We start from the raw sequence: 26,565 nt of genomic DNA, 5'->3' as shown, positions 1-26,565 counted from the left end.
TTTTAATTTAATGTAATGTCACTGACATCATGTTTTAGATTGTAGATAAAATAAGGAATGTGATTTTATTCTACCATTATTAAAACTATCCTTAATAAAAAATAAATTCCGTTGGGGTCACTAAAGACCCCAATGGTACTCAGTGTAACAAAAAATACTCGGTATTAGAAGGGTTAATGAAGGAGACTGGAACGACAGCAAAGGATGGAGACTGGGATGCAAGATGTACCAACAGATGTAGAAAACTTGTTGAGCTATGTACGTAGAATTATGGTGATGGTATGCTTGGAAATTCTGTGCACAAGATGTCATTTAATTGTAAGACCATCTTCAGTATTACATTTCCCCTCGTTTAGAAATTATTTACTTGCACTGGACATAAAATTTATATATTATGTACTTGTAGACTACTTTGCATAATTATTCCAGGCATATAGCAAGATATTACTATCTACATACACAGAGAAGGATCTACAAAATGGAAGTACAATACCATACAATAAGACGGAGAAAGAATCATACAGTTGTGATCAACCCCCCCCCCCCCCCCCCAAGCGCGCGCGCACACACACACACACACATACACGCGCGCGCGCTGCTACAATGGCAAGTTATCAATATGTGAGCATCTCCAAAGTAGCGATGGAGTGGGGATTTTCCCTTGCAACCATTTACAAAGTGTACAGTGAATATCAGGAACCCGATAAAACATCAAATGTCCAACATCACTGCGGCCAGAAAAACATCCTGCAAGAACGGGACCAACGATGGCTGAAGAGAATCTTTCAATGTGACAAAAGGTGCAACTCTTCCTCAAGTTGCTGCAAATTTCAGTGCTGGGCCATCAACAAGTGACAATGTGCAAACCATTCAACAAAACATCACTGATATGGGCTTTTGGAGCCAAAGGCTCACTTGTGTACCATCAGCAACTGCATGACACAAAGCTTTGCACCTCACCTGGGCCCATCAACACCGACATTGGACTGTTGATGACTGGAAACATATTGCCTGGTCGGATGAATCTCGTTTCAAATTGTATTGAGCAGATGGACTTGTGCAGGTATGGAGACAGCCTCATGAATCCGTGTGTGTGTGTGTGTGTGTGTGTGTGTGTGTGTGTGTGTGACCCACAAATATAAGACCTCTACTTGATTGTTACCTTACTAAAAATAGTGTACTTCGTTATTTGTGAAGTGCCTACCATCCCTGGATCTATTTAACCTCCTGCACACTTTAACAAATCACTTTAACAATTAATAACTTATTGCTTATTAAACATTAAACTATGACATCATTAAATTACTCAAAGAACACTATAAATATCGCCAACAAATTCTAAATAGTTATTACAATGGCGAATCAATGAAATTTGTATGGTGAATTTCGAAGCAGAAACATTCTTCTGAGAAACAAAGTTACATGCTTTAAGGATTAACAACAATAATATGGAAATTCAGAAAAGTGGCACAGGCTGTGAAGCAGTCATTGAAGTGAAGCACCCTGTTTTGTGGCCCAGCTGTTTCTCGGCCACAGTTTATTGGTGGCCATTCAAGTGGACAGACAGCTTGTTTGTTGTCATGCCCACTTAGAACACAGCCCAATCATTGCAGTTTAGTTTGTAAATCACGTGACTGCTTTTACAGGTAGCCCTTCCTTTTATGGGATAGGGATAGGTAATGACTGTGATCAGAATAGAGGTGGTGGTGGTGGTGGTGGTGGTGGTGGTGGTGGTGGTGGGCTGTATGGGGCAATTCTCGCATTTAGGTCTATTACAGGTTTATGAGGCTAGGGGTTGGGAGCAAGGGTGAACCACAGATGGACAAGAATACCGCAGGAGGGGTGGATAGCGTTATACCACCGTGGGAGAGGAGGGAAGGATAGTGGGTAGGTTACTCCTCTTTTCAGAGCATGATGAGTTAGTTAATTAGTTGCATGAATGATTCTTTTATTGAAATGATGTGGAACAGGTCAGTTAACAGGATATAAATACATGATTACTCTCAAAAATAATGAACACATTATTTTATTCCTACTCATGCAAATACTACTATTTGAAAAAAAAAATATTTTCACTGGCTACCAGTTTTTAATTAGACATTCGTCAATGGAATGGAAGAAGTTGTCCAGGAGAAATGATATTAAATTAAACTTAAAACTTACTTCACTGCCTGTCAGAGGCCTTATGTTATTGGGTAATGACCAAAAATGTTTATTGCTGCATATTGAACTCTTCTACGAGCCAGTGACAGCTTTAACAATGGGTAATAAAGGTCATTTTCCCCTCTAGTTGTAGGTACGTACATCACTGTTACTCTCAAATTGTGCTTGATTATTTACGATGAATTTAATTAGTGAAAATTTGTATTGTGACTGCACAGTTAAAATGGCCAGTTTCTTGACAAGGTGCCTGCATGACATCCATGGGTGAACACCACATATTATTTTTACTGCTTGCTTTTGTGCAATCAATACTTTCTAAGTGATGAGTTAATCCAGAAAATTATTCTATATGACATTATTGAGTGTAAATATGCAAAATATGCCAGCACACTGATATGTTTGTTTCCAAGATTAGCAATTATTCAGAAAGCGAAAGTACCTTAACTTAATTGTTTGAGAAGCTTAGTAATATACTTCTTCCAGTTCAAGTTTTCATCAATGTACACCCAAAAATTTGGAGCATTTTACCCTTAGTAACTCCTGTTCATTTACTACATCAGTTGTTGGTATGACACTATATGAGAGGTAGTCGAAACCCTGGCAGAGAATATGATTTAGTTGCTCCAGTCCTGGTGGTAATGAGGGGACTGAATGATGGGAAAGTCAGTGGTGGTATGTGACTGGTGAGTTAAGGCACAAGATTGGGAGAGTACTTAAGGTCTGTGGAGGCCTCAGTAAGACCCTAGGTATATTTGGAGAGAGACTGCCCATCACTAGAAATGCGGTGGCCATGGCCGGCTAGGCTGTGTGGAAGGGACTTCTTGGTGTGGAATGGGTAACAGGTGTCAAAGTGGAAGTATTGCAGGTTCTGATATGGACAGCGGTGCCGATGTAGCCATCTTTGAGGTGAACTTCGAGGAAGGTGACTTGCCTGGATCGAGCAGGACCAGGGAAGCTAATGGGAGAGATGCTGAGGTTCTGGAAGAACATGGATAAGTTGTCCTTACTTTCAGTATAGATCACAAAGTTATCAATGAAACTGAACCAGGTGATTGGGATTTTGGCTGGTTAGGAAGAATTCCTGTAGATGACTCATGAATAGCTTGGTATAGAATGGTGCCATGCAGGAGCCAGTGCTATATCACGGATTTGTTTGTAGGTGGTGCCTTCAAAGGAGACATTATTGTGGATGAGGATACAGTTGGTCATGGTGACAAGGAAGGGGGTTTTAGGTCTGCAGTCAGTCGGGCTTTGTGAAATGCAGCAAAGCCAATGGCATTAGGGATTATGTATAGAGGGAGGTGGCATCAATAGTGATGAGCAGCATCGCCATGTTCTGAAGTATCACGAACTGTGGAGAGTCAGTGGAGGAAATGGTTGGTATCTTCGATACAGGAGGGTAGGTTACGGGTAATAGGCTGAAGGTGTTGGCTCACAGGAGCAGAGATTCTCTCAGTGGTTGCACAGTAACCAGCCACTATGAGGCATCCTGGGTGGTTGGGTTTATGAATTTTGGGAAGAATATAGTAGTCTGGGGAGTTGCAGAGGTAAGGAGAGAGACTCAGAGGAAAGGTGTGGGATAAGCCTAAGAATTAGAGGAGAGACTGGAAATCCTGTTGTATTTCTGGAATGGAGTCACTGTGGCAGGTTTTATAGGTGGATGAATCTTACAACTAGCGCAGGGCTTAACAACTGGCCGGTTTTGAGCGCGAGTACTCGCGTCTGCTCAGGCATGTGCTCGCGAGCAGCTGCAAGGTCGTGGAGTACGGTGGGAGGGGAGGGAGGGGAAATGCGCGCGCACGTTTCAATAGGGCCGCTGCGTGCCTATTGAATTCGCACCGACTGTGTAACGTTTAAAGTACTACGATCAGCTCTTAACAGTCACTTCGCTGGTTAAGAATCATGTGAAGTCGCCGTTGTGTAACCCCAACCATGCTTTCGCAGTTCAACCCCCATTGGGAGGAATTTTATCTGTTTACTGAAAAAGATGGTGTTGCAAAATGTTTAGTATGTCACAAAACGGTGAATTCTTTTACGAAATTTAATTTGCAGCGACATTATATGTCGTACCACGCGAAAGACTACGGACGTGGAAAATGTGATTGACCAGATCGTGCACAGGAAGTTATTAAACATAAAAGGAAGCTATCCGAAGAAGATGTGGACGACGAAGAAAAATCAACTGAGGCAGCTCTCGGAGTGGGTTACAAAATTGCTTTGCTTTTAGCAAAATCCCTGCGCCCCTTAACTGATGGCGATTTAATAAAAGAATGTTTGGTAGTTGCAGCGGAACATTTGTGTCCATCTCAAGTTGAACAGTTTCGGATTTTGCCATTATCTAACATGACCATTATGCGTCGCATACAGGACATGGCAGACGACGTCCAGAGCCAGCTTGCAAATATCTGTTAAGATTTTATGGCATATTCTCTAGCTCTGGACGAAAGTGTTGATATCACTGGAACAGCGCAGCTTGCCATATTTATTAGAGGTGTTAACAGAGACCTTCGGGTGAGGGAGGAGCTCCTCGATGTAGTAGCCATGAAGAACACTACAACCGGAGGTGATATTTTAAGTAGTGTTGAAGAAAGTGTTGAAAATATAGGACTGTCATGGAATTCTTTAGTTTCAGTGTCTACAGATGGTAGAGGCATACACTAAGCTAATAAAATTATGTGGCACGTGTACATTCTCCTTTATTTGTTTCATTTGTCGCAGTAATAATTCGTGAGTGATATCCCTGCAGCTGGCTGCGGATTTACATCGACTGGCGGCAGCTGTTGTGTACCCCACACGACTCTCCCCACTCTCCGCTCTGGTCCGGTAGTGGGGGTAGCGTGCTCGCGCTGCTCTGTGCTCGCGCCTTGCTGCTCACAGCTTGCTCCACGAGCACGTATGTTGTGAAGCCCTGAACTAGCGGAATCCTTCTAACAGATAAACCCTGTAGTTCAAAATCACAGTGGTGGCACCTTTGTTGCCAGGTAGTGTTATATGACGGTGGTTTGAAAAGTTCTCAGAATGGAATAGAAAAAAAGTACTTACATCAATGAAACTACTTTATTTTTCAATGTAGTCTCCTTGTAGATTAATGCACTTGGTTCAACAATGTTCCAGTGCCTTGATCCCATCTAAAAAATGAGTTTCCTCCAGGCCTGCAAAATAGTTGTCAACTCTCCAGCTATCACTTCTTTGTTTTAAGTGAATCTTCGTCCACCAAGAAAAATTTTCAGTTTTGGAAGGGATGGAAGTCTGACTGAGCCATATCAGGTGAATAAGGTGGGTGTGGCAATAATTCATACCTTAGTTCATGTAATTTTGCCATGGCAATGGCACGTGTGTGGGTGTGCATTGTCTTGACGGAAGATGACTTTCTTCCTTGCTAAACATGACCTTTTTTCGCTTATCTTGTTGCAATTTGTCCAGGAGGTTAGCATAGTATTCTCCAGTAATTGTTTGCCCAGTGGGGAGACAATCTACAAACAGAATCCCCTTTGCATCCCGGAACACTGATGCCATGATCTTTCCCAATGAAGGAATTGTCTTTGCTTTCTTTGGTGTCGGATAATCAGCAAGTTTCCACTGCTTTGACTGTTGTTTTGTCTCTGGGGTATAGTAGCGCACCCAAATTTCATCTGTGGTCACAAACCGGTGCAAAAAATCTTGTTCGTTTCTCCTAAAACGGGCCAAACGTTGTTCCGATATGTCCATTCTCACGCGTTTTTGATCCAGTGTCAATAGTCGCGGCACTCATCTTGCAGATAATTTTTTAATTTCTAATTCTTCAGTTAAAGTATGATATACCCTTTCAGATGACATCTGGCAAGCAAGAGCAACATGATGCACTTTCAACTGATGATCCTGCATAACTATTTTGTGCACTTTTGCAATGATTTCTGGAGTACTGACACATCTTGGCCGACAAATGAACGAATCATCATCTAAGTTCTCCCAAACAAATTTAAATTGATTTGTCCACTTGGCAACAGTTGAATATGAAGGAGCAGAGTCCACCAGTGTATTCTGGAAATCGTCACAAACATCCTTTGCTTTCAGATCTTTCTTTACAAACTACCTAATCACTGCTCGAATCTAGATTTTTTCCATCTCCGCAAAACACTATGCGGGAACAACAAGAGAACCATGTCACGGCCACAGCTCTCTTCCAAGAGCACTGACGCGGCACATGTTCACAGGCAACAGTCCAATGAATATCACATGAACAACTCGTTGCGCTAGTGCTTACCTCTCGTGGTGATTCCAAGAACTTTTCAAAACACCCTCCTAAGGTTATGATAAGTTTTTTAGTTGGTGGATTGCAGTTCTTTCTGTAGAAGTATCATTAGCTTCCACGTTGAGGGATTTTGGATAAGGCCTTTGGAATACTTCTGTGGGACTAACTACTTCTGTGGGACTAACATCATTTGGAGGAAAGGTTCACTACTACTTCAGGTCTGTTTAGGGAAGAAAATCAGTCAAGCCCTTTTGAAAACAATCTTCCTGGATTTTGCCTTAAGCAATTTTGGCAAACCACGGCAATCCTAAATCTGGATTGCTGGACAGGATTTGAAAGGTCTTTATCAAAAATGACAGCCCAGTGTGCTAACCATTGCACCGCATCACTCATCTGGGGTTAAGGATAAAGTGTTTTCACCAGTTCATGATGTGCAAATTGTTATGGCACAAATGCTGTTGAAGTGGTGGAGAAGAGATGTTGGCAAAGACATGAAGAGAAACTGATTACCACCTGAGATGTTAAATGGGCACCAAATGGAGCACAGGTGGAAATGTGTACATAAAAAATTTTATGAATTAAGCTACCATGTGCAACAAACTGCATAGCTGTATCCAATGTAGTTTCTCAGAAATAAATTTTTGTAATACAGGAACCAATTTATGCTTACTCTGTATAACACTGCTGAAAGAGCACGAGATTTTCTGTAGTTTCATTGGTAATAATTTTGTTAAAGTTAGTTGGTTGATTGGAAACTCCCATAGTGTTTTTGTATATAAACAAACTACAATGACAGATTTCTGCAAGTCAAAAATTGGTTGGAATTTAGATAAGACCACTGTCTTAAGAATTAAAGTTATCTTCCTTTGGTATCAATGTTACTTTAGATCACGTTCTGTTAGTCGGAGTTATTCCTTTTGGACTGTGCAGCGACAATAACAGTCCTGCTATGTCCAACATCAGCACAAGTAAAGCAAAGATACCTTTGTGCCATACACTGCCCCAAGGAACATCAACGACCCGAATGTCCAACATAACAATAATGTCTCAACTAAATTGATGTTATTTGTAACGGTATTCGTTTTATCTGTTAAAATGTTAGACCAAGTCCAAGTTAGAATCACTGAATGTTAAGAGAAGACTTTATTGTGTGTTTATCTTCAAGTTGTTGAACTACTCCTTTAACAGAATTGTAAATTAACAAGAAACTCCTGACACATGCTCCTTAAAGATTGTGGAGCATTATCATATATTGAGCATGAAAAACTGGGGTTGCCAGTTACGTGTCTATGGTAGTTCAGTATATTGGCAAGTATAGGTATCTCCAGTCACAGATGAAGCAACTGCTCAGTTAGCTCCATAATGCTGAATGGGAACCATTTAAGAGTTTTTCATGACATAGAAGAAGGAAAAATACAGACTGTTTAAGAGTCATGAACTCTTGCATTACACCACATAACTGCAAAGAATATTATGTATCATTCATTTCTTCAGAGGCAACACACAGTGTCAAGGAGTCTTCACTGCACATAAAACATTCAACATTTATTGCCCACAAAATTACAATTTTGAGAACTGACTCCACATATTTCCTTCTTCTATGTCATGAAAAATTCTTAAATTGTTTCCATTCAGCATCATGGAGCTAACTGAGCGATCTGTTCATCTGCAACTGGAGGTCACTTGTCACCAATATACTGAACTATGATAGACACGAACTGGCAACGCAGTTTTTCACACTCAACGTATGAAGCTGCTCCACAATCAATAGAAGACAGATGGAAGCTGCTGATCACAGAGGAAGAACAAAATTATTGCTGCCACATAGTATTACATCTTTACAATTTCTTGATATTTGGCAGCAGACAAACAGCACATCAATAACATGCAAAATCTGTATCTTGATATTACAAAAATAAAGATGTAAAGGTGTCAATAAAAATCAATACTTTTATTTGTATTTTATGTACAAATATGTCAATACTTTTTAATAAAGTCACCACTTTATTCTGCAAGTTTCACGACGTCCTTGTGTACTATGATGCCTGGAACTTTAGGCAACTTCTTATTGAATTTTACAGTAAGTTTGTCCCCACTTTCTGCACTACAACAACAGTTTTGGTATTCTGCCACAATCTTTTTACGCAGTCGTTTCACTGGTATCTCACCACCTTTTGATCGCACTACTTCCAATATTGCTTCATTCCATTGAAACTTCTGTAAGCCATTAGAGTTCTCAGCTGCAACACACTCAACTGCACATATTTCTTCAACCTGTTTGTCACCTGTAGGGACAACAATAATAAAATTTTATAAGCAGCAGCCGTCAAAAACCTAGATTCTAGTGTACATTTCAAAATACAGTTTTTGGAAAAGTAACTGTCACTATCTATGGTGTCATTCTTACACTGATAATGACTCACTGGCCACTCCATGAAAGATGAGTGAGGGCATGGCATTGATTAAGGGCATGACTATAACACAAAATTAGGTACGCCACTCATTTACTTATTGGTTTCCTAGCATTAGATTAATATGGAATTACATTCTGCTATATACATACACTGAAGGGAAAAATTCTGATATCTATCGTCTTTTAATCACTACACTTTTCTCATTAAACTGCAGAGTACACTGCCTTACACCTGAGCATTTTGATACTTCATTTCTTTTCCTTCCTACTCATCTGTCCTTAATCAGTGATATTAGGGTGTGCAAATCAGTGAATTGTTCCATTTCATATCTCTGCAATGTGTTACACCCAGGTATTTGTATGAGTTGGCTGATTCCAACAGTGACTCATTGATATAGTCATAGGATACTACTTTTTTCATTTTGTGAAGTGCAAAATTTTACATTTCTCAACATTTAGAGCAAGTTGCAAATCTCTGCACCATGTTGAAATCTTATCAATAATGTAAAATCAGATGACAATTTACTTACTGTTAGTGTGAAACACTTTGACAAATGTGGCAGATCATTTTGAACTATGGAGGTTTCCATTTATTTACTGTGATGCTCACAGAATATCCAGTTTAATTTCATATTTCAAGAAATGGAAAATGCAGGGTGGAATAACAATATTGCAAAAATCCAACACAATCTCCAGTCTCTCCTCAAATCCTTAGGCCCATCCCAGAACCAACCAACCAACCTACCCCCTCCCCCCATTCCCATACTCCTATCTTTTACGTGCTTTCTGAAGTCCATAGACCGAACCACCCAGGATGCCCCATTATGGCTGGTTACTGTGCCCCCAATGAGAGATTATCTGCTCCTGTAGATCAGTACCATCAGCCTTTTACCTGTAACCTACCCCACTACCTCCAATATAAAAAACACCAACCATTTCCTTCACTGATTCTCCACAGTTCCTGTTCCTTCACCACACAAACCACTGCTCATCACTGTCAATGACACCTCCCTCTTTATTAACATCTCCAATGCCTATGGTCTAGCTCCTATTGACACTGCCTTTCCCATCACCTGACACCAAACCTACAACCTCCTTCGTGGTCACCTCACATTCAATGACTTTTTCTGTGAAGGCATCACCTCATGGCACCACCCTAAGCAAACCTATTCGTGGTCCATGTAGATGAATCCTTCCTAACTACACAAATCCCAAACCCCTTACCTGGTTCAGATCTACTGATGACATTTTCATGATCTGGACTGAGAGTGAAGACATACTATCCATATTCCTCCAGAACATTGACACATTCTCCTCCATTTGCTTCACCTGGCCCTCCTCAACTCAACCTCCTTGATGTTACCTCTACTTTAAGAGTGGCTTCATCAGTACCTTGATTCACATCAAACCTACCTACCAACCACTAGTAATATCTCCACTTCAACAGCTGCCACCCATTCTATACCAGAAATCCCTTCCATTCAGCCTAGTCACCCACGGCCATCACATTAGTGAAGATGAGCAGTCCCCCCCAAATATACCAAAAGTCTCACTGAGGCTTCACAAATCAATATTACTCTCCCAACCTTGTACAGAAACAGATCTCCCACAAATTGTCTCTCTAGTGACAAGGAGCACTCCCCTCATGACTCAGTACCACATAGGACTGGAGCAACTGGATCAGATTCTCTGCCAGGGGTCTGTTGGGACCTGAAATGAGGAATCCATTCCACTCCATCCACAGTGGTATTCCACTGCCCTCTGAACCTACCCAATATTCTTTTTCATCCCTACCCCACCCCTGCTCCCAAAAGCTTGCCCCATGGCTCATATCCCTGTAACTGATCTAGATGCAAGACCTGTCTCATACATCCTCCCACCATGAGCTACTCCAGTCCAGCTGCAGACATCACCTATCCCATCAAAGACAGGACCATCTGTGAAAGCAGTCATGTGATCTGCAAACTAAGCTGCAACCACTGCACTGCTTTCTACATGCGCCTGACGACCAATTATCCATATGCCTACATGAATTGCATCAAAAACTGTGGCTGAGAGACAGCTGGACCACTGAGGTGTTGAACATGCTGCTCAACTCAATGTGTTTCACTTCAATGACTGCTTCACACCATAGCCACCTGGAACCAACACCACCTTTTCTGAACTGAACAGGTGGAAACACTCGCTGCAGTATATCCTACATTCCTGTAGCCCTGTCGCCCAAACCTTCTGTATTCCCTGTTCTGCAACCACCTGGCCCCTTACCTGTACCCACTCCAGCACTACTCAGCCTTCTATTCCACCTGAGCACTCACCAGTCTCTCTCTCTCTCTCTCTCTCTCTCTCTCTCTCTCTCTCTCTCTCTCTCTCCCCCTCCCTCCCCACTCCTCTACTTCCCTCTCCAAAACCTTCTCATTGCACCTAGCAGTCTTACCCTGTCCTAACTGCCACCCTACATCTCCCATAAAGCAGCACTATACCTTCTACTACCCTTCCCCTACTATCCCTCCTCCTTGTCCTTTTCTACTTTAGAAGAAAGCCTTTTGGCCGATTGCTCAAACGTACAGCAGCTCATATGTTGTGGCTCTGCAACTAAATGTCTCCTTTTAATTTTATTTTTAAATTAATATCATGCAGTAGTACTTGTTCAGGAACGGATGCCATAAAGTATGTCACTGCATCTTCAGACAGAAAGCATGTTTTTAATAAGTAAAACTGGATGTTGCTCTTCCATTAAATTACTTCGTTGTATTTTCTTTTTATTCTAACTCATCTGCAATTATAAAAAGTGAACAGCAGGTTGTTCACATCATGAATAACACATATTAACAAAATGAGGATGTCTGCATTACTACTTGAAGTTTCTGCTACCAATAAATATCTGATTGTGCAACAACATTACAATTTATTTTCTGCGACACATTCTAAAATCTACAAGCCTTTATCAACAATGAACTAAAAATGAAAGAATTTTAATTCACAGCCAGCTGCAAATGTTCTGATCCAACGTCTCTTCAGCAGCTTCCATGCCAAATTTATGCTTTTTTTCTCGCAAGACTGGGTGGACCCTGTCCCTGATTTCCACATGTTGAAAAAATGGAAGAAAGTTGCCAGGAACCAAATCTTACATTTTCACATCAGCAACCTGTGATGGTAACATCTAACCTGTGAATCACTGAATAATCTCTACAAATTTTTCTATTGAAATCAGTCAGATCAACAGATTTAAACAAATTAGTGTGATTTCCTCCTCAATCCAATACATGATGTTGCAAATCTAACAGTTTGCCTCTGCTGGAAACAAAAGGCAAAACCTCCATCTCTGCCTCAGCCCATGGGCATATTTGGCACCCTTGGTGTGCTGTGTAACTGATGTAAGAAGCTTGCTTTTTGTCTATGAAACATGTGAAATATGAGAGTGTTATACTGTTAAAATTTATGTGGATCTAGAAAACAAATAACGCTGTGATTATTTAAAATCCAATTGTGACTATGTCTGTGTGGTCACAACAGGGTCCATTATCTGTCTAACCTGTGCAGTACACAGGCTGTTTTGTGTGTCATACGTGTCAAACACAAAATAGCCACACGGTTTTGTCATACTGAACAGTACTGTCATGGGATAAAAAAGTGGAACAGTTGGTCAGGGCAAAACAGAGTTAACTATCACAAACAACACACTGACCAAGATCGACATAATTAACAAAATCTGTACCATATAATGAGGCTGTTCACTCAGACCAGGATCTAAGACTGGCCCGATGTAAATTGAGAAATTTAGGCAATTTTACATGCAAGAAAATGGAGAACAGATTTGGTTAAAAAACTGTCATGAATTTTTTTCAAATGTTGTGGGTATGATATATATGAGAGCAAAATTTGTTTCAAAATTAAAACTTTGATTCATTTTGGATGAATAAAGGTTTCCCGAAATACTGCAACCAGTCGCCTTTTTTGCACATATACACACCCCTCTCCCATATGCCTACATAAATTAACATTTCATTAAACAAAGACACATGCTAGGCACTGATGTTTAATTTCTAAGCAATAACCAATATTTATTAAGTAAAAAGAAAAGTCAAATGTAATTTCAGTACTCAAATATCATCATATTAGTCTGACAGGTTTTCTAAACAGCACGTGTCAACTTTCCAATCTGAATACATGTTACTTTTGTAATAACGAATCTAATATAAATCAGTATATATTTACAGTCACCAATATGCAATGTGAGTGCTGAGCGAAGGAAGTCTCTGTCCCAACACATTGATTGAACATAATTTTAGCCACACCTTTTGATTTATTTGCATTCTGTAATGCATGTGGGAGTTGCTACGTATTGCAAAGTTTGTGTATTGCTATAGATCTACTGTTACTGGAAAATATACATTTTGTTTTCCAGAGTAACGTGTATCAGGAATAAATCAATGAATGTTAATAACTGTAAGTCAATCCCATGATATAAATAATTCTTGTAATATTCAGTGTTTGCTTGGTTCATTTTTATATCCTGCCACTGCCACATGATACCCAAAATGCCCAAACATTAGTTATGTACACCATCTGGTGGTGAATCGCTTTGCGATTCGAAACCAGCCTGATAAACAAAAACTGAAGAATAACAGAAGGCAATTGGTTGCAGTTATTTCTGGAAAACTTCGCTCCAAAATTGTCAAACTTCAAACAAAAACAGTGACACACGCATGTTGCTCAGGGGACACTGGATGAAGTCTACGACAGTGCATGCAGAACTACTGAAACTTGTCATAACAGATGATACAATATGTCAGATATGTTCTCTAAACCAAGGCTCAGTTGTCCCCGTGGATGCATTCTAGATGCCAAAAATGAAGACTCATCATGTATAGTTACAAGTGAAGGTTTTTCTCATTTGTTTATTCAATTTTAATGGCACAGTGCACCATGAGTTCTTCACACAAGCGTGAACGATCAGTGCGAGTGCTTACAAGTTCAGCGTCCTTTGTGTGAAGCAATCCAGATGATTAGAAGGGAAATAAAATATTAAAAGAAGACTGAATCTGTGGCGAAACAATTCATGGTTTTTGCACCACAACGCACCTGCTCGCACACTGTTGCTTGTTTGTGATTTTGTTAAATAATTACTTTCACTACCAGCTCAACAAATGAAGATGTGATGCATTCCTTCCAATTGACAGAGTTTTATCTGTAGCATGAGAGACTACATAACTGACAACACGGGCTAGTTAAGAATTCACCATTGAGAATGACAGGTAGGTAGGTAGGTAGGTAGGTAGGTAGGTAGGTATAGGTAGGTAGGTAGGTAGGCAGGCAGCAGTTTAATATCATGTTGATGTCGATGGAAACATACCATTGCTTACAAAAGATCAAGCTCATTACAAAGTTTTGCAAAGATTTAATTCAACTGTGAATTGTAGATCAATAGTCTCCTTAAAAACCAAAGTTTTAAAATTGTGTCTACAGACAAATTGGCCACTGAATTTTGAAGAAAGCTTATCAAGAGGTTACCAAATTACCAGAGAATTCTATACTGCTACCATGCAGACAATTAAATGGTTTTAAATATTTCAAGAGGAGTGAGTGTCACATTCAGAAGGTGTCCTAGTTCTGAACCATTCTGTGCACTAACTACTGGGAGCCAATGAGATTTGGTATTCTCCCAGGCACGTTGTTTTAACATTGAACAATGACAGCTCGTTCAGGTTGTGCTTTGGCCACCTTTCAGTGGCAATACCATTTTACTCATTGTTGCCTGCAGCAACATTCTGCAATGTTTGGTAAAACCCCACTCTTCTCTCTCTCTCTCTCTCTCTCTCTCTCTCTCTCTCTCTCTCGCTCTCAAGCCACCTTTCAACATGACACTCATCATACAGCAAGATTAGGCTCACAGATGGAACTGATCAAGTATTTTCCATGCGAATACCATATGCTATAGCAAAGACAGTATTTTTCAAGTGATTATTGCATCCTTTAGTGCATAAGTGTACTTGAAAGTAATTGAAATATGAGAAGACGAGGTAACAGAGCAGTATACTGAAGATGCAATACACACACAAAAAAAGTGTCATCTCCTGTTAATTTCCTGAAGGATTCCTTTATAGCAAAAGCCCCACAACTGGAATCTGACCTGAGATACACTCAAATGAAGGATATTAGAATGTACATGTTACATTGTGTTAAGTCCAAAAAGAGTAAGTTCCATATATACATCCCATGCAGAACAGAGTGTGCTTCAATTACAACACCAATAACAATGAAACAAGGGAAAATCCAGGATGGAATAACAACAATTTTATGAAAAGAATAGAGTACTACTCACCACATGGACGAGGCACTGAATCACAGCCAGGCTCAATGAAAAGTGTGCCTGTCTGTTACTAATAACAATGATAATCATTTACAGGAATATAATGTGCTACAGAAAATGGGAGTTTAACTACATCACTTACTTACAAGTAGTGTGACAGAAGACCACAAATAAAGTAGAAGTATGAGGGGTGACCACAGCCAATTTCAGTTGAAAAAATGCGGAATTTGTTGTGGGACATCAGGGAATATTCCTGCTTCAGCTCCTATAGTTTCCTGACATTCCAATAGGTGGCAGCACTATACATAGTCTTAAAAATGACACCTAAAATGGAGGCATGATCCAAGCAAAAGGTTGTCACCGAGTTTCTTCATGTGGAAATCCAGAGTATCATAGATGTTCATAGACACTTGTAGATTGCCTACAGTGACCTGGCAGTGAACAAAAGCACAGTGATGTATTGGCTGAGGTATATCACTATCACAATAAGGTCATACAAACCTGTCCAATCTCCCATGTGTCAGGCATCAGCACATAGCAGTGGCTCCTGCAACGATGGTACGTGTGCACACTATTGCGATGTGATCGACGGATCACGAACACCTCGCTGCTCAACTGGACATCTCTGCTGTTAGTGCTTATACACTGGTGCACCAGTAGGGGTACTCAAAGGAGTGTGCCCACTGTGTGCCTTGCTGCCTAACAGAAGACCATAAAAGAGCAAAGGATCATCTGTGCAGAGTAGAGTTGTGTTACAAGTCTGATCATGAAAATATTTTGTTGAACATCACAAGCGGTGTGACATGGTTCCTCACTTCAAACTGGTGCCAAGCCATCTCTTATTTTAAGAAAAAGTTCAAAGCACACCCTCAGCCAGTGAAGTCATGGAAATGGTCTTCTGAAACTCTGAAGGGGTTATTCTATTCGATGTCCTCCTCGTGATCCTTTGTCTAGTGTCCTGTACTACTTTTAGAAAACTGAAAGAACGACTTCAGCGTGTTCATTGCCACTAAAATCAAACTATCTTTTCCTTCTGCATGACAATGCAAGGCCTCACACAAATCTGTGAAATCGGGAGCAGCTCAAAAAAATTCACTGGACTGTTCTTCTTCATCCACCCTAGAATCCACATCTCGCACCTTCCATCTGTTTGGCCCAACAGAGGATGAACAAGTTAAGCAGTACATGGATGACGGAGAGGTTATTGATGCAGCAAGACGTAGGCTCCGACATTGACCAGTAAATAGGTACCGTGTAGGCATAGAGGCCCGCCCAGTAAGGGGTGTCAGGCCATTGCATTGAACAGAGATTATGTTGAAAAACAGGGTTTTGTAGCCAAAAGAGTGAGGAAAAATATGGTGTATTGTAATCCTGAATCAAACTAATATGCCTTTAGAAAAAGAATGTTTTGCCTTACTTACTGAACGCCCTCACAGAACAAAAAGGCCATCCAATGCCACCATCCGAACTCACCAGGTTGTACGTGGAGTGTGCTCTATACAAGATTGCATGTCAACCTCGTAAAGGGCAGTAAAATAGGTAAAATTTTCAAAGTCCCAGAACAAAGTTATCTTGCTACATTAAGGCAATGTCAACATGAGGCGGCCCCAATGTAAATGTGTCGCCGTCAAGATGGGTTCAGGATGAGACAGGCAGTAGACTTCAGCAGAATGTATTGGCTCAGAGCAGTGAAACAGGGTCACGTAACCTTCCTTATGTGACAAAATAAAGGCTAGGGCAAAAGTAATGAACAGTACCAAGAGCTTTTACGAACCAAACTACTGATGCCTTCATAATTTCAAGCCCTACACAGTCATGGTTAATGATTATGATCATCATCATCATTTAAGACTGAATATGCGTTTCAGCGTTCAGTCTGGAGCATAGTCCCCCTAATAAAATTCCTCCATGATCCCCTATTCAGTGCTAACATTGGTGCCTCTTCTGATGTTAAGCATATTACTTCAAAATCATTCTTTACCGAATCCAGGCACCTTCTCCTTGGTCTACCCCAATTCCTCCTACCCTCTACTGCTGAACCCATGAGTCTCTTGGGTAGCCTTGCTTCTCCCATGCGTGTAACATGACCCCCACCATCTAAGCCTGTTCGCCCTGACTGCTACATCTATAGAGTTCATTTCCAGTTTTTCTTTGATTTCCTCATTGTGGGCACCCTCCTGCCATTGTTCCCATCTACTAGTACCTGCAATCATCCTAGCTACTTTCATATCCGTAACCTCAACCTTATTGATAAGGTAACCTGAATCCACCCAGCTTTCGCTCCCATACAACAAAGTTGTTCAAAAGATTGAACGGTGCACAGATAACTTAGTCTTGGTACTGACTTCCTTCTTGCAGAAGAGAGTAGATCGTAGCTGAGTGCTCACTGCATTAGCTTTGCTACACCTTGCTTCCAGTTCTTTCACTAAGTTTCCATCCTGTGAGAATATGCATCCTAAGTACTTGAAACTGTCCACCTGTTCTAACTTTGTTCTTCCTATTTGGCACTCAATTCATTTATATCTCTTTCCCACTTACATTACTTACGTTTTGGAGATGCTAATCATCATATTATAGTCCTTCCATTTCTGATCTAGCTCTGAAATATTACTTTGCAAACTTTCAATCGAATCTGCCATCACAACTAAGTCATCCGCATCTGTGAGACTGCTTATTTTGTGTTCACATATCTTAATCTCACCCAGCCAGTCTATTGTTTTCAACATATGATCCGTAAATAATATGAACAACAGTGGAGACAGGTTGCAGCCTTGTCTTACCCCTGAAACTACTCTGAACCATGAACTCAATTTACTGTCAACTCTAACTGCTGCCTGACTATCTATGTAAAGACCTTTAATTGCTTGCAAAAGTTTGCTTCCTATTCCATAATCTCATAGAACAGACAATAACTTCCTCCTAGGAACCCGGTCATATGCCTTTTCTAGATCTATAAAGCATAGATACAATTCCCTGTTCCACTCTTAACACTTCTCCATTATTTGCCGTACGCTAAAGATCTGGTCCTGACAACCTCTAAGAGGCCTAAACCCACACTGATTTTCATCCAATTTGTCCTCAACTAATACTTGCACTTTCCTTTCAACAATACCTGAGAAGATTTTACCCGCAATGCTGATTAAAGAGATACCTATGTAGCTGTTGCAATCTCTTCTGTTTCCATGTTTAAAGACTGGTAGATTACTGCTTTCGTCCAGTCTGATGGAACCTGTCCCGACTCCCACGCCATTTCAATTATCCTGTGTAGCCATTTCAGACCTGCCATTCCACTGTATTTGATGAGTTCCGACTTAATTTCATCCACCCCATCCGCTTTATTGCACTGCAATCTATTGACCATTTTCTCCCCTTCCTCAAATGTGATCCTATTTCCATCATCATTCCTATCCCATTGTACATCGAAGTCTGAAACATTACTGATCGTATTTTCACCTACATTGAGCAACTCTTCAAAATATTCCCTCCATCTGCCCAAGGCATCAACAGGATTCACCAGCAGTTTTCCTGACCTGCCAGTAGGCCACGCGACCCCAGGACCCAACACAACCGCCAACTTACCATACGTCCTAACAGCTTACAAAGAATGTTAGTGAGGCTGATGGGCCAATAGCTCTCCACATCAAGCGGGTTTTTACTGGGTTTGAGCACTGGAATGATGGTGGTCTCCCACCATTGTGATGGAAAGACACCATCGCACCAGATCCGGTTGATGATGACGAGAAGATGTCGTTTGTAGTCAGACAAGAGATGTTTGATTATCTGAATGTGGATCCGATCTGGCCCAGGAGCTGTGTCGGGGCAATGTGCATGGACACTAGGAGCTCCCACTATGTAAATGGATCATTATAGGGTTCACTATGACGTTCAGTGAACAAGAGGGCTTTCCTTTTCATCTGCTGTTTGAGGATGCAAAATGCTGGGGGATAATTCTCTGACGCGTAGGCTCAAGCAAAGTGCTCAGAAATTGCGTTTGCATCGGTAGATGATGTTAATGCGAGTAACACATGTAGGGGGTCTCGTACATAGACCCATCTGATCTTCGTCCAGACTTGGGAAGGTGACGTATGGCACCCAATGGTCGAGATGTACCTCTCCCAACACTCCTGTTTCCGTCTTTTTATAAGCAGGTGAGCGTGGGCACTGAGCTGTTTGAAAGCTAGTAGGTGCTCTAGGGAAGGGTGCCACGTATGTTGCAGTAGAGATCACTGACGCTCTTTAATGCCCTCAGCGATTTCTGGCGAACACCAAGGTACTGACTTTCAAGGGATTGTGTTTTCCGCCACAGGAATGATCGTTCTAGTGACCTGTTCAACTACCACATCGATGGTACCATGTGGGGGAGATTCAACGGTGACAGTAGAGGTGAAAGCTTCCCAGTCTGCCTTGTTTGAAGCCCATCTTGGTAGATGTCCAGGGAATGGTGCTGGGGGAGTGACAGGAAGATGGGAAAGTGGTCACTACCACAAAGGTCATCGTGAACTCTCCAGTGGACAGATGGGAGAAGTCCTGGACTGCACAGAGATAAATCAATGGCCAAGTAAGTGCCATGAACCACACAGAAATGTATGGAGGGCCCATTATTTAAGAGGCAGAGGTCGAGTTGAGAGAGGAAAGTTTCAACATCACTACCTCAGCCAGTAAGCATAGTACCACCCCACAAGGGGTTAAGGGCGTTAAAATCTCCCAAAGGTTTAGGGAGTTGATGAATCAGTGCAGCCAATGCGTTTAGGGGTTACAGCACCATCTGGAGGAAGATATACGTTGCAGACAGTAATTTCCTGCCTCGTCCTTATCCTGACAGCCACAGCTTCAAGAGAGGTTTAATGGGGCACACGTTCACTGCATACCCAGTTCAGCACATAGGCACAAACTCCACCAGACACACTATTATAGTCACTACAGTTCTTTTAATATCCTCTATAGCCGCGAAGGGTAGGGGTCTGCATTGCCAGGAACCAGGTTTTCTGGAGGACAATGAAGAAAGCAGATGTAAAGCTTAACAGTTGCCGTAACTCAACCAGGTGGTGGAAAAAACTGCAGCAATTCCACTGGAGAATGACGTTATTGTGAGGCTGGGAAGACATGAAGCTTGCAAGGAGGCAGGTTACGCTTCAGGGTCACCTGCTGCCACTGATTGAGTATTTGTATCCATTCCTATTGTGGACGAGGCATCAGTGACATCCATGTCCTCAGGGGACGCTGAGATCTCCACCCCATCAGCAGGTGCAGAACTGGTAGGGAGTGGCGGTGCTGAGGCAGCTGGAAGGTCCTTTTTCTTAACAGACTTCTTTTTTTGCTTGCCCTCTTGCTTCTCTTTAGGGGCATGGTGGGAGGACTTCTCTGAAGTAGCTCCAGGCACGGAGGAATACCATGAAGCTCTTTGTCCAGCAGCTTTTGGCTCCTTTAGCCACTAGCAAGTGTCCACTGTGGCGTTAGTGGAGACTTTGGGTGAGAGGGTCCCAAGGGACCACTTCTGCAAGAGAGGAGCTGGAGGAGGCTGTTGCTTCTCCGACTGGGGGGAGGCGACTGATGTCCTTTGCGTTTGGGGGGGGGGGGGGGGGGGGGGCTTGCTCCCGAAGTAGGTACTTTGGGAGCAACAGAAGGAGATTTTCCCTCTACCACCAAGAGGGCGGATGTATTCTGGAGGCCCGGAGGGCCCACTGTTCGTAACACAGTGTGTGGAATGACTGGCACTTGTGACAGGGATGATTATGTAGCTGCAGCATATGTGGACGTCAACCGAACACGGTGTAATCATTCAAATTTATGTTTAGCCTCTTGGTAAGTCAACTGGCCCAGGGACTTTTACTCCACAATTTTCCGCTCTTTTGGAGTGCAGTCTGGCAAGCAGGGGGACTACTGCTCTCCGCAGTTGATACAAGTGAGAGAGGCGCACAGGGAGTGTTTGGATGCAGTGGATGTCCACAGTCTCGACATGTGGCATTGGAAGTGCAGTGGGAAGACGTGCCCAAATTTGCAGCACTTAAAGCACCACATGGGAGAGGGACGTATGGTTCAACGTCACAGCAGTAAACCATCACCTTGGCCTTTTCAGGCAATGAATCACCCTCAAAGGCCAAGATGAAGGGACCAGTAGCAACCCTGTTGTCTTTGGGTCTCCTGTAAATGCGTCAGATGAAATGAACACCCCAACGTCCTAGATTGGCACGGAGCTCATTGTCAGACTGCAAGAGGAGGTCACAATCGAAAATAATCCACTGGACCATGTTGAGGCTTTCGTGGGAAGTGACAGAAACAGGAATATCACCCGTCCGGTCACAAGTGAGTATCGCCCAGGATTTGGCTGGAGATGCTGTCTGAATCAAGACTGCACCGCTTCTCATCTTAGACAGCGCTGTTGCTTCCCCAAACTTATCCTCATGATGCTCAACAAAAACTTGAGGCTTCACAGGTAGAAACAAGTCCCTGTCCATTCTGCTACAGACTAAATACTGAGGCAAATATGGCTCTCTTCTTTCTGTAGCCCCATGTTCCTCCCACGGTATAGCGAGGAAGGGAAATGATTTAGGGTCATATCTGTCAGCATTGTACTAGATCTTGCCCTTCTTAGAGACTGCTGGTGCCGTATGATCACCAGCAAGAGATGACTTAGTCTACTTCATTGCAGGTCATCCGCCCTGATGCTACCCACTCTGATCAGGGGCTCTCCCCACGGGCGCAACCCAGCCACAGCAAAGGCCACCTGGCACGATAGCCATTGTCGGGAGTCCTGATGCCCCAGGAAGACGGGCATCTACTCCTTGGCATACATGGGGAGTTTACAGCTCCGGCATCAGCAGTTCGATCCCGGTGTTGTCAGGGGGCTGCCACCCAATGGGTACCTGACGGCCCCACAACAACGGACTGGCTACCGTGCTGGATACTGGTTGTAGAGAAATCCAATACTGTCAAGGGGGTAAAAGAGGAAAGGAGACAACGGAAGAAGATGACATACCATGGAAAGTGTCCTCGCCCAAATAGTTGAATTGCAGGTGGAGATGCAAAGCCATAACAAGAGGTCAGGAGATCGAATCTAAGGGCAGTATGGGTAACTCATGCATTTAGTAAGGTGTCCCTTCCCATATGGCTTGCACTTCTGTAGAATTTGGAAAGTGGCAGGTCAAACCATAAAATGGGACCTGAACTTATAGGGCCGAAAAGTGAGAGACTCCTTTTAGTCACCTCTTACGACAGGCAGGGATACCTCAGGCCTATTCAAACCCCCGGACCCGCAGGGGGGAGAGAAGAATGGTACATCATTCTGAAAAGTGCAACGCACTTCCTATTTGATACGGACTTCCTATTTGATACCACATTTGTACTGGTTCCAAATATATTAATAGCTTGTCAGTAGGATGAACAATCTTGTAAAATTAATAACTATTTAACTAATGATGGTACGGTTAATGACCAACATGTCTGATTAAAGAGCTCGGTGAGAAGCACTTACTGATGTAAGAGATGATTTTGTCCTTTTGTTGGCAATAGCATATTTTGCCAGTAAAACACATTTCTTTCTACATTCATCAAAAGCTTGTTTAATCAAACGAGGCAGCTACACATAACTATGATGCATGGGCTATGATACTACTTTTGTGATACACCTTTTATATGATTCATTAGGGTTCTTTTAGAGAATAAAACACTGTACCAAAAGAAAGGGAAGGCATTTTACTGCAAGAATGATGTGACACTACGTACTAATTAATTTTAGCCACTATTGCTGATGAAACTGTCCAATTCACTAATTATAATTTTATCAATTGACAGCAAGCTATTGTCTTACACCTTACTGCTACATCTCTCATTAATCAGCATGAACGTGTGCATCATCCCCTACATTATTAGATTTTAGCTGGCATGAATTGATATTTTGTACTGAAGCAAATTCTCAACGATTATTTCAGAAAGTCCAGTATGAGTGTGTATAAAGACGCAGCCTGAGACTGGAAGGGGATTCAACTGTGACAACACAAGACACCAGACCTGTGCAGCAAGTCGACCACCCATTTCAGTTTCACCTTAGGGTATTATTTGCATGTGAGCCCTCTGTGCAGTAGTTGTTCCTCGAACTGTCAATTTTTTTTAGTGCAATTCCAAGAACATTTAACATACCAAATTTGAATTTTTTACATTTTAGCCACAAAGGGAACTTGACAAACCATCTGGACTCATCTGCAGATCGAGGATTGGTCGGGACTTTTAACTACTTGTGTTATCCCCAGGTGGGACTTAAGGAATTATTTTGTGGAACAACAAACAGCCAGGACTGTTATTTAGCCTCCAACAGCTCAACATTAGCACTCAGGGTATAGGACTTTTTAAAACTTTGTCTATACTGTGTGGGGCTCACGATTCTGTCTACAGACTTAAATATTTTTGTTTCAAGTAAATTTAGACCAGGACTCTGCTTGGTACTCAGTTCAGGCTCACAGTACACACCACTGAGCACTATTTATGAAACTATTCTAATAAACATTCAATTCTCTTATTACAAACAATTCATACCAATTAAAGCAATTTCAGTAACTCACCTGATCACTATTCTAATACTTATTTATTGCACTTCCAGAAAATTTATTTATGAAAGTCATGATGTAACCAACCTCTTTGAGAACTAAGAGCCATCAACAATGCAACTGCAATTTTCATTCAATCAGTAATATCAGAGGTGACGTCAGATATTTTATTAACCCTGGAATGTACACAGTGCTCTAAGGTCAGAATGCACATAGTGCTCTAAAGTTAGAACCAATAGTGCTGAGAACAAATAAAAAAGCACACAGCCACAGCAGCAGTTTTTTTTTAAGGATTATCACAACAAGGTAAAAAAAATTGTTTCTTGTGCCATGGCTAGGACTGTGTGCATTCCTGTTTCAAAATCTAAATGACTTAAAAATTTCACACTGTAATAAAATTAATAAGGCATGAATTATTTTTTCATAGAATTCTTTAAAAACCTTGGAATATTTTTGCAGCATTATGAACCAAAATATCTTTGAGACAAGTAATGCAAGGTTGAAAAAATTTTAAATTGCATTCTTTCTCATAAAAAATTACTTTTTTTAAAATGCAGAGCCATTGAAAAGGAGTTGCTGGTTCTCACGTTTCACAAAGAGACAAGTTTCAGAACTGTTTCAATAACACTTCTGGAAGTTTATTCATCACTAAAAAACCACATACGACTTCGTTTACTTTACTGAATGGACTACTTACTATGACTGTAATAAGGCAACTGAAGAGGAGCCTCACTGCACTCATGTCTTCATTTAAGAGAAGAAAATGTGTGGTCTACAAAATTATTACTGATATCACCAGACGAACTCTTCATATCAAAGAGGGGACTGTCTTGTCAGATATGCATATACTAGGGCTTTTGTAGAAATACCTGACCTAACAAAGAACACACAAAAATGTTGGGAAAAACGTTTATTTCTCTACATACCCCCCTTTTGGCTCTTTTGGTTCGATACACTTTTCCCTGCAATGTTCAATAGCTTTGATATCGTGATCATGGTGAGAACCATCAAGTTCCACAAAATAGCCTTCAACTGCAGTCTTCACCTCTTTATTTTTGGCAAATCTATTGTCACCAAGCTATTTCTTCAAGTTTGGAAATAGAAAATAATCAGAGGGCTAAAATCAGTGAATGGGATCAGTGAGGAAGCAATTCCAAAGTTAACTCATTGATTTTGGCCCTGTTGATAATGGATTTGGGAACTGGTACAATGTCTTGATTAAACAAAACTTTATTTTTAGCAAAGAGTGTGTGTTTTTGCTTGAGTTCACCACTCAAACCCTGCAGTAATTTGTGTAATACTCACCACGAACAGCTTATCCTTTCTCAAGGTAATCAATGAATATTATCCCATGTAAATAGATAGGAAAAAAACTGACAGATGGAACTGTCTTTGCCTTCTTTGGAACCAATTCTCCCTTTCAATCTACTGTTTTGACTATTCCTTCATCTCAGGTGTGAAGTGATGGACCCTTGTTTCACCATGGTTATGAATTGATGCAAAAACTTGGGTTTATTGCAGTGAAAAATTCTCATGAAGCTGATTTTGTTCCACTGTGACACATGGCATCCATCTTGTGCACAGCTTCCTCATGATAAAACTTTCAGTCAGTATGCGGTGTATGACACTCTTTCAGGGGACTGATGACCTCAGCTGTTAAGTCCCATAGTGCTCAGAGCCATTTGGACCAACTCTCTTTCAAATCCTATGATGCCTGCTAGCTTGCGCACTTTCAACGGATCTCGCCAAAAACCATTTTATGGATTTTCTTCATAATTTCTGGCATATTCACCTCATTTGGTCACACATTCAATGTCCACATGGGCAGGTTGTATGGGCTCACCCAATATTTTACTCTAGTAAATGAAGGAGCAGACTCTCACAGAGAAAAATCTATCTCAGCTTTAATATTAGCTGGACTAAGACTTTTCAAATGAATGTACTATATGACATAATAATGAGTAGTTTGAATCACATTCACTAATTTTCTGAGAGTGTCCACTGTTGATGGTTGCCAAACAAATACTATACAACGTAAAATCATCAAACTTCAAATTTAAGCTTTATAAAGTTTGTACTTTCCATCACAGTAATTTGTTTGATACAACAACCACTAACTGTATGTCAGGTCGGCTCCCTGGGACAGTCCTTGTATTCAAAGAAAAAACCACACAAACACAAGCTTTTTAAATGGAATTAACTGGAATGATATCTCACATTACACTCTGTCTAGGTGGAAATATCACTAGCTATATTGTGTGAAATTACTGAATAATTCAAATTCTAGAAATTTTTATTTGATACAAAAGAGGAACATTTATTTGCCGTTAGTCAAAACCTAAAGAACTAGAGAAGGACAAGAAGCAAAAACCAACCTCTTGGCTCTTGCAATTATGATTAGAACTTTCAGCAGGTGAAACATGGAGACAGAAAATGTGAAGTAAGAATAATTATTATAACAGAAGAAAGTCCGGGACACAATGAATCTGATGATGTACAGGAAAACACTAACAACAGGACAAAATAGCCAATAGAAAGACTCATTAATTTTAATGATGTTAAATTTATAGAAGAAATTCAGCAACACTGGAATTTTTCAGAGTGCCTTTATATTAGAATTGACCTCTCAATGATTGAATTGTGTGTCCTCTTTCACTGGTAGGATTACAGAGGCATGTTAAGGACATACAACCAGCTGATTCCCAGGGCCAATCTTGCCATACAAATTTACCTTCCTATAGAAGTAATAAGATGTTCAGTTGCTGTATGAAAGGACATGCGATTTCACATCCTGAATTAGGAAAACATAGAACATGCATTACAGGACTAAATTTTCTTCCATCTACCTTCTGCTCTGTCTTACTACCCTCTATTTTTAACATTCACTTGAAGCAAATATTTGAAAGTT

At 41.1% G+C, this 26,565-nt stretch overlaps 1 protein-coding gene across 1 annotated transcript in view; it reads right to left on the bottom strand.

Annotated features, from left to right (window-relative positions):
* Positions 1–8,324: 8,324 nt before the first annotated feature.
* The window catches only part of LOC126259911 (cell growth-regulating nucleolar protein), a 65,063-nt gene continuing 46,822 nt past the window's right edge, over positions 8,325–26,565 (bottom strand). Inside the window, exon 5 of the mRNA XM_049957001.1 lies at positions 8,325–8,679. Coding sequence (XP_049812958.1) covers positions 8,399–8,679 — 281 coding nt within the window. The 3' untranslated portion in view covers positions 8,325–8,398. The remainder of the gene's footprint in view (positions 8,680–26,565) is intronic.

The sequence above is a fragment of the Schistocerca nitens genome, chromosome 5, assembly GCF_023898315.1.
Source record: "Schistocerca nitens isolate TAMUIC-IGC-003100 chromosome 5, iqSchNite1.1, whole genome shotgun sequence".
NCBI lineage: Eukaryota > Metazoa > Arthropoda > Insecta > Orthoptera > Acrididae > Schistocerca > Schistocerca nitens.
This window is presented reverse-complemented; position numbering and strand designations above follow the sequence as displayed.